The sequence below is a fragment of the Hylobates moloch genome, unplaced genomic scaffold (genome assembly GCF_009828535.3).
Source record: "Hylobates moloch isolate HMO894 unplaced genomic scaffold, HMol_V3 SCAFFOLD_6, whole genome shotgun sequence".
NCBI classification, from domain to species: Eukaryota; Metazoa; Chordata; class Mammalia; order Primates; family Hylobatidae; genus Hylobates; species Hylobates moloch.
In genome coordinates, this window is record NW_026652281.1 from 18972453 (window position 1) to 18988014 (window position 15562).

A 15562-nucleotide genomic window follows, 5' to 3' on the forward strand; every position below is an offset into this window, starting at 1 on the left:
AAAAAATGAATAAAGGCATGATGTTTGAAAATTACAGTTCATTTGCATTCATAAAATAGAGAAGTCCATTGTAAAGTTACAAAAATAGACTAGGGTCACTCTATAGAAATCATGAATCTCAGGCTAAGGAATTTCAAATTCATTCATTAAGTTGTGAAAGGCAATAAAGTTTTCTGACATGAAGGTTAGGACCACAATTCAGGAAGCTGAATCTTAATGTGTGAGTAGATTAGAAAGAAGAGGTAGCAAGGGAGAGGACACCAGTTAAGTGGATACTGCGAGTCCAAGCCAGGAGGAATAACAGGAGAAAGAATAGACGGTTGAGATAGCTTTCTCAGATGAAGAATGAATAGAATTTGGCCACAGATTATGAAAGTAACTAAGGGGAGAAAGAGTTAAAGATGTCTCAGATATCTCAACTAAAGGCCTTGTGGCAATAATGGTGCCAATAACAGAAATACAGATGTCTGAAGAAGCAGGTTTATAACCTGGCCCTCCCCTCTATTCTATCCAGGCACAATTTCCAGAGAAGTAAGTATGTATGTAAATGTTATTGATTCCAAAGGCTTATTAGTCACAAGACGTCTGTATTCTTGGTACTCTGGCAATTCTTAAAATTTTAGCAGGTGCCCCAAATATTTATTGCCTTTAAGGAGGTAACTTTGCATTTTATTGCCCCATTAGCCTTTTAGTTCCAAAGAAACTCCTGAACTGCCCACTTGGTGGAAAAACCATGTCTCCATGCCAAAGTTTAATAATATATATTAGACCTTTTCCTCTGGTTCAAAAATCAAAACAAAAATGAAAAATACATATACATTTTTGGCCATATCACAACATGCTTGATATTTTTATAATGAAATGTAATATAACTAATTTCCCCTAACTCATATAATTTTGCCCAACTCAACATCTCTCTGCAGTAGACAGTCTAATTATCATAAAAATTCCCAATCAGTGGGTAAGTGGTATGTGTTTAATGCAGCCTCTTTCAACTTGTAAAAATATAAAACTCTATTAGGGCTATATTGGTAATTTTCTTGACATTATCTATTACAAGGATAAGTTATAAATGTGCTAACATGCTGGGAATATGACAGTGAACTAAGTAGACAAGATCTCATTATCTACAAACAAAAGAAAGAGACATAGGATACAGGGTTACATTTTGAAAAGTTTTGTGAATAAAATTAAGGAAGGCCAAGGGGAATAAACCCAGGCAGTGGCTGTGCTTACAATTTTAAGAAATGTTATCAGAAAGGCCTCACTGAACCCTGATACGTGAGTGGAGAACTAAAGAAGAATGGGAGACAGCCATGTGGCTGCTCTGGAGAACTTTCCAGGCAGAAATCAAAGGAAAGGCAAAGTCCCCAAAGGGAGTGAGTGTCTTACACGTTTGAGTTTCAACCAAGAGGCAATGAATCTGGAGCACAGTTGGTAAGAAGGGAATGGCAGGCTATAGGGAAGGAGGCTAGAACATGTAGAACTTGATGGGCTGTGGTGTGGGCTGGGGATTTTACAGAGTGAACCAGGAAGCTCTTGGAAGGTTCTGAGTAAAGAAGCCAGGCGATTTGCTTTGTTGTAAATGAATCTCCCTGACTCTAATTTGAAAACAGGCTATAGGATGCAAAGCCTAAAAAGGAAAGATTATTTAAGAGGCTACTATAATAATCCAGATGAGAAGTGTTGGTAGCTTAGTCCAAAGAACTAGCAGGACAATTAGTGAGAAGTAATCAGATTCTGGATGTATTTTGAAGGTAGAGTCAACAGCTGATAAATTGAATGTGGACTATGAGAAACAGAGAACACTCAAAGATAATTTTTTGCCTTTTGGTTGTCCCACTAGAAGGATGGAGCTTCATTTACTGTCATAGGAAGACTTCAGGGGCAACACTTTTAGGGCTGGGGTAGTCATTCCTGCATGGTGTGTACCAGAATAAAATCTCGTTTATGTGGTCTTGGGTACATTTCAAAATACGGAATATTCTTTTCATAAAAATTTACCTGATACTTTATTGAAAGTCTCATGCAATATCAAAAAACATTCTAAACCCTTTGAATATGCATACAGCATCTGTTTTGAATCAAGTTTCACTGATAATCTATGCATAGTAATATTTTACTAAGAGTACTATGTTCAATCATTCACTTACTTAATATATATCAAGAGCCTAATATCTACCAAGCAGGTTTTCTTGGTATATATTTCTTATGCACTGTCAAATGCATCAAGAATCCCATTATAAGCAAAAACACATATGGTTTCTCACCTCTTGAAGCTTGCAGCCTAATGAAGTATGTATCTAACAGATGAACAAATATGCATTTATGAAGGAGGTGGTGCCATTAAAATGCTTAATAGAGAGACTGACCCACAGAGAATGCTTTCTTTAGAACATGACTATTGAGGGGGTATATGAACTTTGAGCAGGAGGAGATAATTAAACTAAGCTCAAAGTATACTCCAGGGAAAGGAACAACATGTACTTAGGTCCTGCAGTGTGAAGGAACATGGTATTTTTTAAGTTCTGGGGTACATGTGCCTTTTGTTACATAGGTAAACGTGTGCCATGGTGGTTTGCTGCACCTGTCAACCCATCACCTAAGTATTAAGCCCAGCAAGCATTAGCTATTTTTCCTGATGCTCTCCCTCCTCACCTCCTCCCCACCAAGCCCCAGTATGAGTTGTTCGCCTCCCTGTCTCTATGTGCTCTCATTGGAACATGGTACTTTGGAAACACTGTAGGAACTCTAGTGCTGAGAGTGAAAGGGGGCGTGAAATGAAGTATGGCTGAAGAGATAAAGTGGGAACAGGTAATCCCGAGCCAGCCCAGAAGTAAGTTGAGTAAAGTTAGCTAGAAGAACGCTTCCATGTTTCTGGCAGAGCACTGTAATTAACAACATGGGCTTTGGATTTGGATGGACTTGGCTTTGATCACGGATTCAGGCACTTATTAGCTGTGTGAGCTTTGGCAATCATCATCTCTAAAGTAGTATTATTGCCTTCCATCTTTAGGTGGGAGCAGAAGTCTTTGGCCTCAATGTGCTAAGCCAGCGCAAAATTCTGCACTTCAATAAATGTCCAGATTTAGCAAGGTCAGAAAATGGTCACGGGATTATGCTATTAATAGGTACATTAAAATTATTATTTCCCAGATAATTTAGATATTGTACAATATCTTAGACTCGGGGCTAAATTTTCCTAAAATCATACACAATAATGCAAGGGTTACTTTACTTTTGGTTGGAATCCACAAAGAAAATGGAATTATTTGTAGACCTAAAGAAAAAAAGCCTATGTTGTATGTGTGTATATAAAAATATGGAATCTTTATTTATATAACAAAATAATCTAAGACACCACTAAATATTTGTCCAAAGAACAACTTTTATTATTTGCAGTGAGTGGCATCATAGGATTATGTCTACATGCTTCACAAAAAGGACAAAAATATACAAGCATAGACCACCTTTCAGGCCAAAAATAAAAATAATGGCTTTCTATCAACTCACATGCAACTTCCTAGTGCAACACTGACTTAGATTGAACAGCGACTGTCACATCTGTTATGTGGCAGGGCTACTCAGAGTGTGATCTGTGCACTCGCTGCCATTTGATGAACTCTTTTTATTACTGATTTGTATCCAAATAAGTAGCTGGTGCTAGAATGTAAATCAGCTACATCATTAAGCACGCAGTTTACTTCAGCTTTTTTTCTTCCACGTCAAGACTCTTTCAATGAGGGAAGAAATGTCCTATATTCTGTCATAGATCCCTATTGCATCACAGACCACACTTGAGTAGTAAGATCATTTATTGAACAGTTAATGCAAAATACGAATTTAACGGAGAGAAATTTACTATGCATAATAAAGTAAATTCTAGATGGCTTAAAGTGTTAAACAGTGAGAGAAAGACACACACACACACACACACACACACACAGAATATAAGACAATACAAAAATGTGTTTCCCTAATTTTAGAATGAGAAAGTACTTGTAATTGCAAAAACCTACAGAAGAAATTATAAAAGTATGAAATTTGACGATTAAAAAAATCTACAAGTTATAAACATTAAAAATCAAGAATAAACCAATTATTAGAACTAGGAAAATCTTTACAATATACTTAATGAAAAGAGAATGACATTAATATTGAATAAACTCCTGAAAAATGAATCTCTATTATTTTCTCATCTGTAAAATGACAATCATAACAATACTTAGCTCAAGATTTTTTATGCAGTTGAATTAGATATGAATACACAGTATTTAGCAAAATACCTGCTAATAAAAGAAGACACTGTTGTTTTTATTAGAAACCCTTTGGCAACTCAATATAAAATATGGGATTTTGAAAGTTTAAAAATATTGTGTAAGGCTGGGTGCGAAGGCTCACGCCTGTAATCCCAGTACTTTGGGAGACTGAGGCCGGCGGATCACCTGAGGTCAGGAGTTCATGACCAGCCTGACCAACATGGAGAAACCCCATCTCTACTAAAAATACAAAATTAGCTGGGTGTAGTGGCACATGCCAGTAATCCCAGCTACTTGGGAGGCTGAGGCAGGAGAATCACTTGAACCCGGGAGGCGGAGGTTGTGGTGAGCCAAGATCGTGCCATTGCACTCCAGCCTGGGCAACAAGAGTGAAACTCCGTCTCAAAAAAAAAAATAAAACTGTGTAATTTTGCCTAAAGAGTTCACAAGTTTGAGTGGTCTAAAATCTGCACATTCCAAAGAACTATTTAGTCCTTGCCTGACTCCTTGGAAGTAACCTCTAAGTCCTTGGGATATCCCTCCAAAGTATCTTTGACAGGAATATCTTTGTTTAGCTGGAGGCCTTCTACCATGATGGTTTTTGCTAACGATGTGATTTATGGTGGGGGACTAGGGCCAGGTTAACCTCAGGAGGGAATGGAGACTTGAAGGTTTGCCTTGTGGGAAGTCAACCAAGCCTACATGATCAAACTCCAGTAAAATCCCTGGATATGAAGGCTCATATAGCTTCTCGGGTTGCCAATACTTCGTGCATGATTTCACACGTTGTTGTTGGGAGAATTAAGCACTGTCTGCACAACTCCATTGGGACAGAACAATTGCAAGCTTGAGCCTGGTGTCTCCTGGACTCTGGCCTATGTGATTTTTTCTCTTGATGCTTTTAATCTATATCCTTCCATGCTAATAAACTGTAACCATGAGCAAAACCACTTTGCTGAGTTTTCTGAGTTACGCTAGCAAATCAACTCAGATTAGTCTTAGGGACTCTTCCCTCAAAGCACAGCAATCTAATAACGATTAATATATTAATAAGTTTTGGCCTAAAATGAAAGTAAAATCCCTTACTTTAACAAACTGTTGTTCATAAAGATCACATAAAACATAGTGAACATCATAAATATGTGCATATATATGAATTCAATAAAACATCAAATTCATGAAAAACTAAGTATTTTCATTCACAAAAATGAAGTTTTAGACTTTATCACATTAAATTATGAAGATCCCAATTATATTTGATGAGTATGTGTTAATTCAGCACTACCAGTGAAAATACTTCTTGTCAAAAATTTTAGTTACCAGAAAAGTAGTAACTCCTGGCCAGGCGTGGTGGCTCACGCCTGTAATCCCAGCACTTTGGGAGATGGAGGCCGGCAGATCACGAGCTCAGGAGTTCGAGACCAGCCTGACCAACATACTGAAACCCCGTCTCTACTAAAAACACAAAAAAATTAGCCAGGTGTGGTGGCACGTGCCTGTAATCCCAGCTACTCAGGAGGCTGGGGCAGGAGAATCGCTTGAACCTGGAAGGTGGAGGTTGCAGTGAGCAGAGATCGGAGCCACTGCACTCCAGCCTGGGCTACAGAGGGAGACCCCATCTCAATAATAGTAATAATAATAACTCCTACTACTTATTGTTTAGGAAGCAAAATTGTTCTGAAAGGCAATTTTAAAACGTTGGCTTAAATAATTTATTTCCTCTTTCTTACTGTAGATCTTAATTTACACTTTTTTATATAATACATTTTTAAGTTGATAATTTGCCAAAGGAAAAAGTCAACACATTTTTGCTGACATTGTTTTAGATTCCTTTGCACTAGTAAAAGAAAAATTGTTGGTTCTCTTTATTTACTCAAATTTTCATCCCCAAGAGTCATTTTTTTAAATACTTAGTGGACTGTATTGATTTTTCCAGCTATATATGAACTTGTTCTGAGAATTTCTAGAAATCAAATTCAAGTCAACAAACATAAATACATTCATTTAAAATCTGTTTATAAACATTTTATATGTGATTATAAAGGTATTCTTGAAAAGTTTACATGGAATCATTCTGTCATTCTAAGATTGTAAGTTGCAGAATTACATGGTATCATAGTTCGTTATTAGTTTCTAGAAGATAGTCTTCACTTATAAAATTTAACACAAAAGAAAGAAAGAAGGAAATCCGAAAAGAAAAAGAAAAATACAGGATTAAAGAGTTTCACTTATGTAGCTAACTCTTAATCATATCTCTAAATAAAAGGGCTCTGCATGTGTGTGTGTGTGTGTGTGTATGTGTGCATGCACGTAGAATCTGTAGATACCATTATTTAACATCCATGAAGACTTTCCCTACTGGAGAGACTATAAGCATGTGGACATTTTTTCTTGTATTCTTCTTTCTTTATTTCTTCTTACATTGTGCCTTATATCTTATAGTGGATGATAATGATGGTGATGTAATTCATATAGATACATTTCTGCTTGTTTGTTTTTTATAAACATGACATTATTCTGACTGCTGTTGTTTCTCACTGTCTAGCATCAGGAAAACACCAGCCGCTACTTTTGAGACAAATATTGCTTACTGCTATGGAGAATTTTTAGTAAAGGAGTAGTTTAACATATATCACATTCTGGTCCTAGTCCATCAAGTATTACACATACCTTTGGCACATCTCTATTGATTTTGGGTACAGCTCTGTAAAAGTCAAATAAAATAATACTTTCGTACCATTTGAGCTATTCCAATCTGAGCTCCTGTCAGATTCCAATCTGACAGTGAGAGACAACAGCAGTCAGAATAATGTCATGTTGGTCACAAACCAACATTTCTACTACATAAAACTGAAGTGGCCTTTCCCTAAATTAACTCATTTAGGTTTTGGTTTAAATAGTTGTAGCTCCATGGTCAACAGTTTAGATGTTAATAAATTAACTCGTACTGTATTTGATTCCTTTAGTGTTTCTCCTACATTTTAGAATACAATGAAAATTGAAGAAATCAATTTTTCATATCTGGTTTTAAACATATCGGTTTAAAATATACTTTTTAAAAGTAAACTATTCAGGGTACTTGACAAAATTATTTAAAATCTGTTTATAAAAATATGCACTGTATATCAAGGTGTTACTGCATAGCTCAAGAGCAAAAATCATAATTATTCATAAATCTGTATTTTATGAGAATTATATTTATGATCACATGTATCTTTGTAAAATTATTAATAATTTTTTCTTGCTTTTAGACATTATTCTCAGCATTTTTCCTTCAAATGATGCCTATGATTTTTCATAGGTTTTATGACTAAACTGAAAATACCTTTCAATTATAAAAATTGTTTTGGAATTAAGACTCTATAGCCTATCATTCCTAGAATGAAATATTAAACAAGGTTATTGTACTGCATACTTTCCCTAAAGGATGATGATGTTAAAGTATATATATATTTTTTTAAGTAATAAATTAATTCCTCATATTCTTGGTCAGTTGACTGAAGACTGAAAGCCTGTATGGGAGAATCTGAAAGGACACTTGACCCTTGAACAACATGGGTTTGAACTATGTAGGTCCACTTATAGGCAATTTTTTAAAACTAAACAAGGATCAAAATTGCAGTGTTGGCAGGTTGCTAAATTTGCATATACAGAGGACAAACTTCTCAAATAAGTGGGTTCCACAAGACCAACTGCTGGACTTAGATATGCATGGATTTGGGGATATGCAGAGGTCCAGCAACCAATCCCCTGGCAAATACTGAGGGACAACTCTGCATCTCTATACATTTAAAAATGGTGACATCAAAAATCAATTACTTGAAAATTACTAGGAGGGTAGATTTTAAGTTCTCAACATAACTGCTAAGTATGTGAGATAATGCTTATGTTAATTTGCTCAATGTTACCATTCCACAATGTATACACATTTCAAAACATTTGTATGGAGTAAATTTTGGTCAATTAAAAAATTAAAAATCAATTGGTATTGATATTCTGTTTCTTGGGCTGGGTTATGGATACATTGCTATATTTTATTTTGGTAATTCACTGAGCTGTGCAATTACAATTTGATCACTTGTGTTTACTTGAATAACTTTTTAAATCAACTACTGTCATGTCCAATGTAAATTGTTTCTTCTAAGCTTTCTTTTACCAATCAAATTCCACTGCCAACTAAACTTTACTCAACTGCCTACAGACTCCAGGAATATAATGAAAATGAAGTGAGCTGGGTGTACCATATGCTAGGGTGTTGCGGCCTCTGATGAACTGAGAAAGATAGGTCTAATTTAAAGGGTACAGGTGCTACCCAGCTCCTAGGAATGGTTGCCATATGGGACTGTGGGTTGAGTGTTACCAGGTCTGCAAATCTTACTTTTATGTCAAATCTATACTTTTTTAATGTTGGCAACTACTTGAATTTTTTAAACACTGAAGGCCAAACTAAATATGTCTTTAACTAAAGAGCCCTCCCTCCATAAAGATCACCTCCCTAGTAGGGCCTCACTAAATCTGAGTCCAATTAAAATACTTTCATTTGTACTGCTGGTACTGCCAGCAATTAGGGAAGCCTGCATTCAAAATTAAGTCTGATTCCCCAACCTGTGCCATTTCTTTTTTTTTTTTTTTTTTTCTTTTTTTTTTTTTTTTTTTGAGATAGTGTCTTGCTCTGTTGCCAGGCTGGAGTGCAGTGGTGTAATCTCGGCTCACTGCAACCTCTACCTCCTGGGTTCAAGCGATTCTCCTGCCTCAGCTTCCCCAGTAGCTGGGACTACAGGTGCGTACCACCACGCCTAACTAATTTTTGTATTTTTAGTAGAGACGGGGTTTCATGTTGGCCAGGATGGTCTCGATCTCTTGATCTTGTGATCCGCCCACCTTGGCCTCCCAAAGTGCTGAGATTACAGGTATGAGCCACCGTGCCAGGCCGCCATTTCTACTTTAATAAACTTCCTAACAATATGATCATAGCTTTATGTAATTTGAACCCTAAACTAATCCCATAACAAAGGTATTATCCTGATTCATTGATGAGGAATCTAGGCTGGAAGATAACAGATAACTTAATGGAATAGTTTGTTAATGTTATGGAACAGTTTGACCTGAGTTGAATGGCTTGAGTTCAAACCCCTCGTTCCAACAATTACCATTTTAATAATTTCAGGAGGGTAAATTCTCCATATTTCAGTATTTTTCCAATAAAATGGGTACATTAATAACACATCACAAAATTGTTGTGAGTATATACAAAGCACTTAAAAACGTGTCTGGCAAATATTAATAGTAAGTACTATATACGTGTTGTTATTACTAATTATTGCTATTATTAATTTCAGTGAAATGAAAATTAGAACAATACCTCTTTGGGTTTTGTATTAAATGAACTAATCTATTGAAAATGTTTATAACTGTTCCTGAGACATAGTTAATATTCAATACATGTTAATTATATGTCTAATTTCATTGTCTTTCAAGTACATTACATCTAAATCATGTGGGTTAATTCCTTCACTCATGCCTGGTAATAACAAATACAGGTACTACCATAGGCTGGAATTACTTTCATTTGTACTAAGTGAATGTTTGAAAAGTTTAATGCACTATGTAATGACTGTCTTGATAGGGATTTTAATAATGTAATAAGATTTTATTCAAAGAAGCAGAAATAGTTGCAACACTCAAAAGACATTCTTTAAATGTAGTCAGTCTTCACCCCTTCTTGTCTCCCTTGTTTTTCAAAAACTTGAAGCCCAAAGAAAAAAATCAAAAGATATCCAGGTAATTCAGTAACTTGAATTACAAAGTTATATGCTAACATATTTAACATAGCCATGATTTTTACTTACTTGTGACCCATTTCATGAGCAATTGTAAAAGCAAGATTCAAGCCATTGTCTTCAGCAATGATACATTTTCTCTTTTCACTACACATTCCACTCAAGTAAGCTATACCTAAAAAATACAAACATTAATTATTATATGTCTGAATGAATATGCAAATATTTATACTAGCTATTAGCAGCAGGAATGAAAATGGCAGGTGTCATGACTAAAATGTCAGTATTAATCTGTGAAATCTAGCCCTAATAAATGAAATTTTAGGGGCAAGTGTATATGTATAAGCCAGGCAAAAAACTGTTCATATCATTTTCATTTTCATATTTTAGATAAAATTATTTTACCAACTATCAAATTCCCAAAAGGCATAATATAAGAATATAGGTTATAAACACCAATTTCATCATCATGTAAGACAAATGAATAGTTACAACTTGGAAAATGTAATAAAACAGCAATGATTATTTTAAATATATTCAATTATTGTGAAGAACATAGTTTCAAAAAAATATTAATGCAAAATAAACTACATATAAGGCAATCTTGAACTTACATTTATATTTTGAATTAATACAATTGTGAAATTCTATTTATGAAATAGTATGTTAACTAATATGGCATAGACCTATCTATCATATTTGAAATGCTAGAAAGATTTTATCTGAACATTTCTTGGCTAAATGGTGTGTTGCATAGTATATGATACTGAAATATTAAGATAAAATTTTAGCAAGATATTTGATCTTTCGGTTTAAATTATCAGTAAAAATGGCAATATTTAAATTCCTTGATATTCTTTGGTCAAATATTTATGTTCTATTTTACTAATGAAGATATATACTTGAATAATCATTTCAGAAAATGAATTGTTACCAAGTGTAAGTTATAATGTTATTTTCAAATAACAAAAGTATTATATCAATTATTTTTGATACATTATATGTTCTCTATTTCCCATATCCTTATAAAATAAATTTTAAACTCCTTTTATAGATTAAGATATTTAGGTGTAGGAAGTTCTGATTTACCAAAGATCACATAATTACTAAACATGATGGAATGGGGATTTAACTTTACCTTTGAATCCATCTGCTGGATATTTAGTTTCTGAAAAAAATTTAATGCAGAGCTTACCCTAATTAAAGATGGTCAACTGACTGCTTGTGACTTTTTTCTGTCTCCAGAAACAAAACATAATGGTAAGAAATAATTTAAATAAATTATTTTAATAAAATTTTAAAAGAATCACCTTGCCCATGTTTGGGAAAGTTAGAAGATTCAGGGAAGAATATGAACAGATTTAGTGAAAGCTACAGCCTAAATGACAAGAAGAAGATTTAGAAGAAGATTTGTGAAGAGAAGAGAATTTCTGAATTGGGTGGAACTCCAGAAAAGTCTCAAGACTGAGGAACACATGGTCTAGGGAGAAGCAGTGCAGGAGGGTTGAAAATGGAGATTAGCTGAAAGTATATCTGAAGTTCTCAACAACTCATTTAAACCTTCATGCAGAATGTCAAGGCCTGGTATCCACAGGCCAATCAGGAAAGTAGAGATGTAATCTTTAAGCAAAAGGTAGAATGAACATATTATTTTTAGAAATATAACTATTTGAAGAAACAGCAAAAAGATGAAATACACATATGGATGTAGTGTTTTTATATCTTTACAAATTAAAATAGATTTTATAGAAATGTATCATCTACAAATAGATGAAATGACTTCTTAATGAATGGGTGGTTAGGTGGACGGATGCATGAATAGACAAATGATAAGCCCAGTTACTTCATTTGGCTTATTAAGGTAACTGAAATTACTTCAAGGTTAAATCAAGACAAAGTAGGACAGAAAGATGAAGGTAAGGATACACAGAGAGGGACTGGGGAAGGGAGAAGAGGAGGGGAGAAGGAGAAAATCATATTTTCTATTATAGTTCTATTAAACAATGGATAATATAAAAACTTTTTAAAATTTGATTTAAACATAAAAGATAACCTGAATTTTAAGAGAGCTAAATCACATTAATACAACAAAGAGTAGAAAACGAAGATTTTGAGATAATTAATTTTGCATTATAATCAAATGGAAGAAGGCAGGAAGAAAGAAAAGAAGGAAGGAGGATAAAAGAAAATATCTCCTCTAAATAGAGTATTAAAAGTTACAGCATTTGAAAATAAAATAATAATTTGAGATTAAATGTCCCCCCAAAATACTAAATTAAGCTCACTATAATTAGCATTCTGCTACCATTGATTAGTACAAATTTTCTCTTAAGATTCCCATATATTTTGCCGCTTTTTTCACCAGAGCTAAAACAGTCCCACCACCCTGTTCAGATTTAAAACTCAGCTAACATGGGTTATCATATGTCATGTATCTGTCACATGGACTAGGACATATAAACTTCAGTCACTTTAATGAGTTTTACATGTCTTCTGCAGTATCCATTCTAATATTATACTTTCCCCACATAAAAATAGTACTGCCACTTGTTTCTAATTCTTATTTCTTCTAATGTGCATTGGCTAGGATTTCCAACATACTATTGAAATATATGGGCACTTATTTTTCCTTCTGAGTTTAATAGGAATGTTTAGTTTCACAATTGCATACGATGTTTGCTGAAGGTATTCACAGAATACCTTACTAACTTAAGGAAATAAATTTCTGATGTCATTGCATGTCTGAGTGAAGAAGGAGGCAACATGATTTGATATATAGGTCAAAGGTGAATGGAAGTTTATTAGTAATATTTGGAAAAGGATCCAAAGATTGGAACAGCCACTTAGGGAAATATGGAAGAGCTGAATAAGTACTACAAGAGTGCTTAATGTAATGAGTCAGAAAACTTGTTGCTTCAGCTGAGGACGGAGTGCATGAGTTTGGAGAGCAGTAACTCAGTACTCAGTTGAGTGATATTCATCCTAGTGGCTGAAACAAAGACGAGAAAATTTAGATTCAATTTAGGTTGAAGTTTTGTAGATCATGTGTGGAGAAAGACCAAAGGTATAAAAGCTGTCAGTGAAGTTGAAAGTGAAAGAAGGCATAACACTTATAGGGATCTACGGGGAATGAGTAAAAAAGTAAGGTTAGAGGGAGCCTGATAATTTGGAGAAAAGAATACAGTAGTAAAGAGAATGGAATCATCACTGATAAAAAAGAGCAGACGTTTTACAAAAAAAGGAACTTTATCAGGGAGTGAGATTTAGGGATTTAAGATTTCAGAGAGAAAGTTCTCAGACATGACTAGGTATTGTCACAAGAGTAAAGAAGGGTGCAGGTAGAGGTCATGTAGACTGAGGTCAAATCATTATTAAATGGTGTTGGGTGGACTAATAATATAAACATGAAATTGCACATGGTCAGAAAGAACTTGGGACAGTGGTAAGTGGCCAACGTCCATAAGAAATGTGGGTGAGAATCAAGATCAATCACAGCTTTAAGATGCTAAGGCCCAAAAACTTCAAGATCAGAGAGATTTGGGTTTAGAAGCACCAGTGGGGAACGGGAGGAATGTGACAAGTATACAACTTTTGTTTCTTTCGTGTTCCAGCCCTATGATACAGGGGCCTCTCTTGGAATTCTGCATTATAGTAACCGATAAACACCAGTTATAGGAAATCAATGACTATCATGTGGTCATGTAAAAAAAAATACGATGATAAAGACAATAGTTTATACTATAATGACATGTTTATGCAATCAAATGTAAAGGTATATAAAATATTCAAAAATGATGAGTGCCTACTTACATAGAGGTATGATAACTATGTATCAAAAATATCATACCATCATATATTCATATGAACAAAAAGATATAGTTTTATCATAAGAAAATTAAAGTCTTATAAACATGATAATCATGTCTATGAAATTTGAATGGTAATTAGTAGAACTTCTTGTAGACTAGGATGAGGTCTGTAAAACCACAAATGACCCAAAAGAACCCTTACAGTGACCATCTGTTCCTATTCTTATTTTACTCAACTGTAAAGTCAGAATCTTCAACTGAGACTCTGATAAATTTAAATTTCATTGTTCTTAGATTTGGAACACCAAGGAATTTTTCTTTGATTTGTAAGTTATAGAGAATGACTGTAACCACGACTAATTTAAATGACTTGCATTATTCTGTTTAAAAGCCTAGCTTTTCAGTTCAATAACCCACATGTTTGTTATTATAATAAGAGATGAGGTTAAAGGGGAAAGGAATTAACACGATGTTATTTAAAGATAGATGCAATAGAGGCCCTTTTCAAAGCATGTTTTTTTTTTTTTTGAAACAGAGACCTGCTCTGTCGCCCAGGCTGAGTGCAATGGCATGATCTCGGCTGACTGCAACCTCCGCCTCCCGGTTCCAGCGAGTCTTCTGCCTCGGCCTCCCAAATAGCTGGGATTACAGGCACCTGCCACCATACCCGGCTAATTTGTTTGTATTTTAAGTAGAGATGGGGTTTCACCATGTTGGCCAGGCTGGTTTTGAGCTCCTGACCTCAAGTGATCCATCCACCTCAGCCTCCCAAAGTGCTAGGATTACAAACATGAGCCACTGCGCCCAGCTCAAATTACTTTTTTAATACAAAAAATTCTGGAAATAAAAAGCAAAAACAGCCTTCTCATTTCTCAACTAAAAATGAGTCATGTACAAGAAGTCAATTGAATCTCATCAGAAAACAAAACACATGCCAGATGTTACGTGACACACCTCATAAGATGATCACAGACTCCTAAAACCCTCCGGGATGCCTTTTCCAATAATGGAGCTATTGAAGAAATCAGAATTTTTTTGTTTTGTTTTTTGTTTTTTATATACTTTAGGTTTTAGGGTACATGTGCACAATGTGCAGGTTTGTTACATATGTATCCATGTGCCATGTTGTTTTGCTGCACCCATTAACTCATCATTTAGCATTAGGTATATCTCCTAATGCTGTCCCTCCCCCCTCCCCCCACCCCACAACAGTCCCCGGAGTGTGATGTCCCCCTTCCTGTGTCCATGAGTTCTCATTGTTCAGTTCCCACGTATGAGTGAGAACATGTGGTGTTTGGTTTTTTGTCCTTGCAATAGTTTACTGAGAATGATGGTTTCCAGCTTCATCCATGTCCCTACAAAGGACATGAACTCATCATTTTTTATGGCTGCATAGTATTCCATGGCGTATATGTGCCATATTTTCTTAATCCAGCCTATCGTTGTTGGACGTTTGGGTTGGTTCCAACTCTTTGCTATTGTGAGTAGTGCCGCAACAAACATACGTGTGCATGTGTCTTTATAGCAGCATGATTTATAGTCCTTTGGGTACATACCCAGTAATGGGATGGCTAGGTCAAATGGTATTTCTAGTTCTAGATCCCTGAGGAATCGCCACACTGACTTCCACAATGGTTGAACTAGTTTACAGTCCCACCAACAGTGTAAAAGTGTTCCTATTTCTCCACATCCTCTCCAGCACCTGTTGTTTCCT

General features: G+C 35.1%; 1 protein-coding gene across 1 annotated transcript in view; it reads right to left on the reverse strand.

Moving 5' to 3' along the window:
• Window positions 1-15562, reverse strand: part of ADAMTS19 (ADAM metallopeptidase with thrombospondin type 1 motif 19) — a 286463-nt gene that overhangs the window by 135588 nt on the left and 135313 nt on the right. The window contains exon 8 of the mRNA XM_032156524.3: window positions 10109-10214. Coding sequence (XP_032012415.1) covers window positions 10109-10214 — 106 coding nt within the window. The remainder of the gene's footprint in view (window positions 1-10108; window positions 10215-15562) is intronic.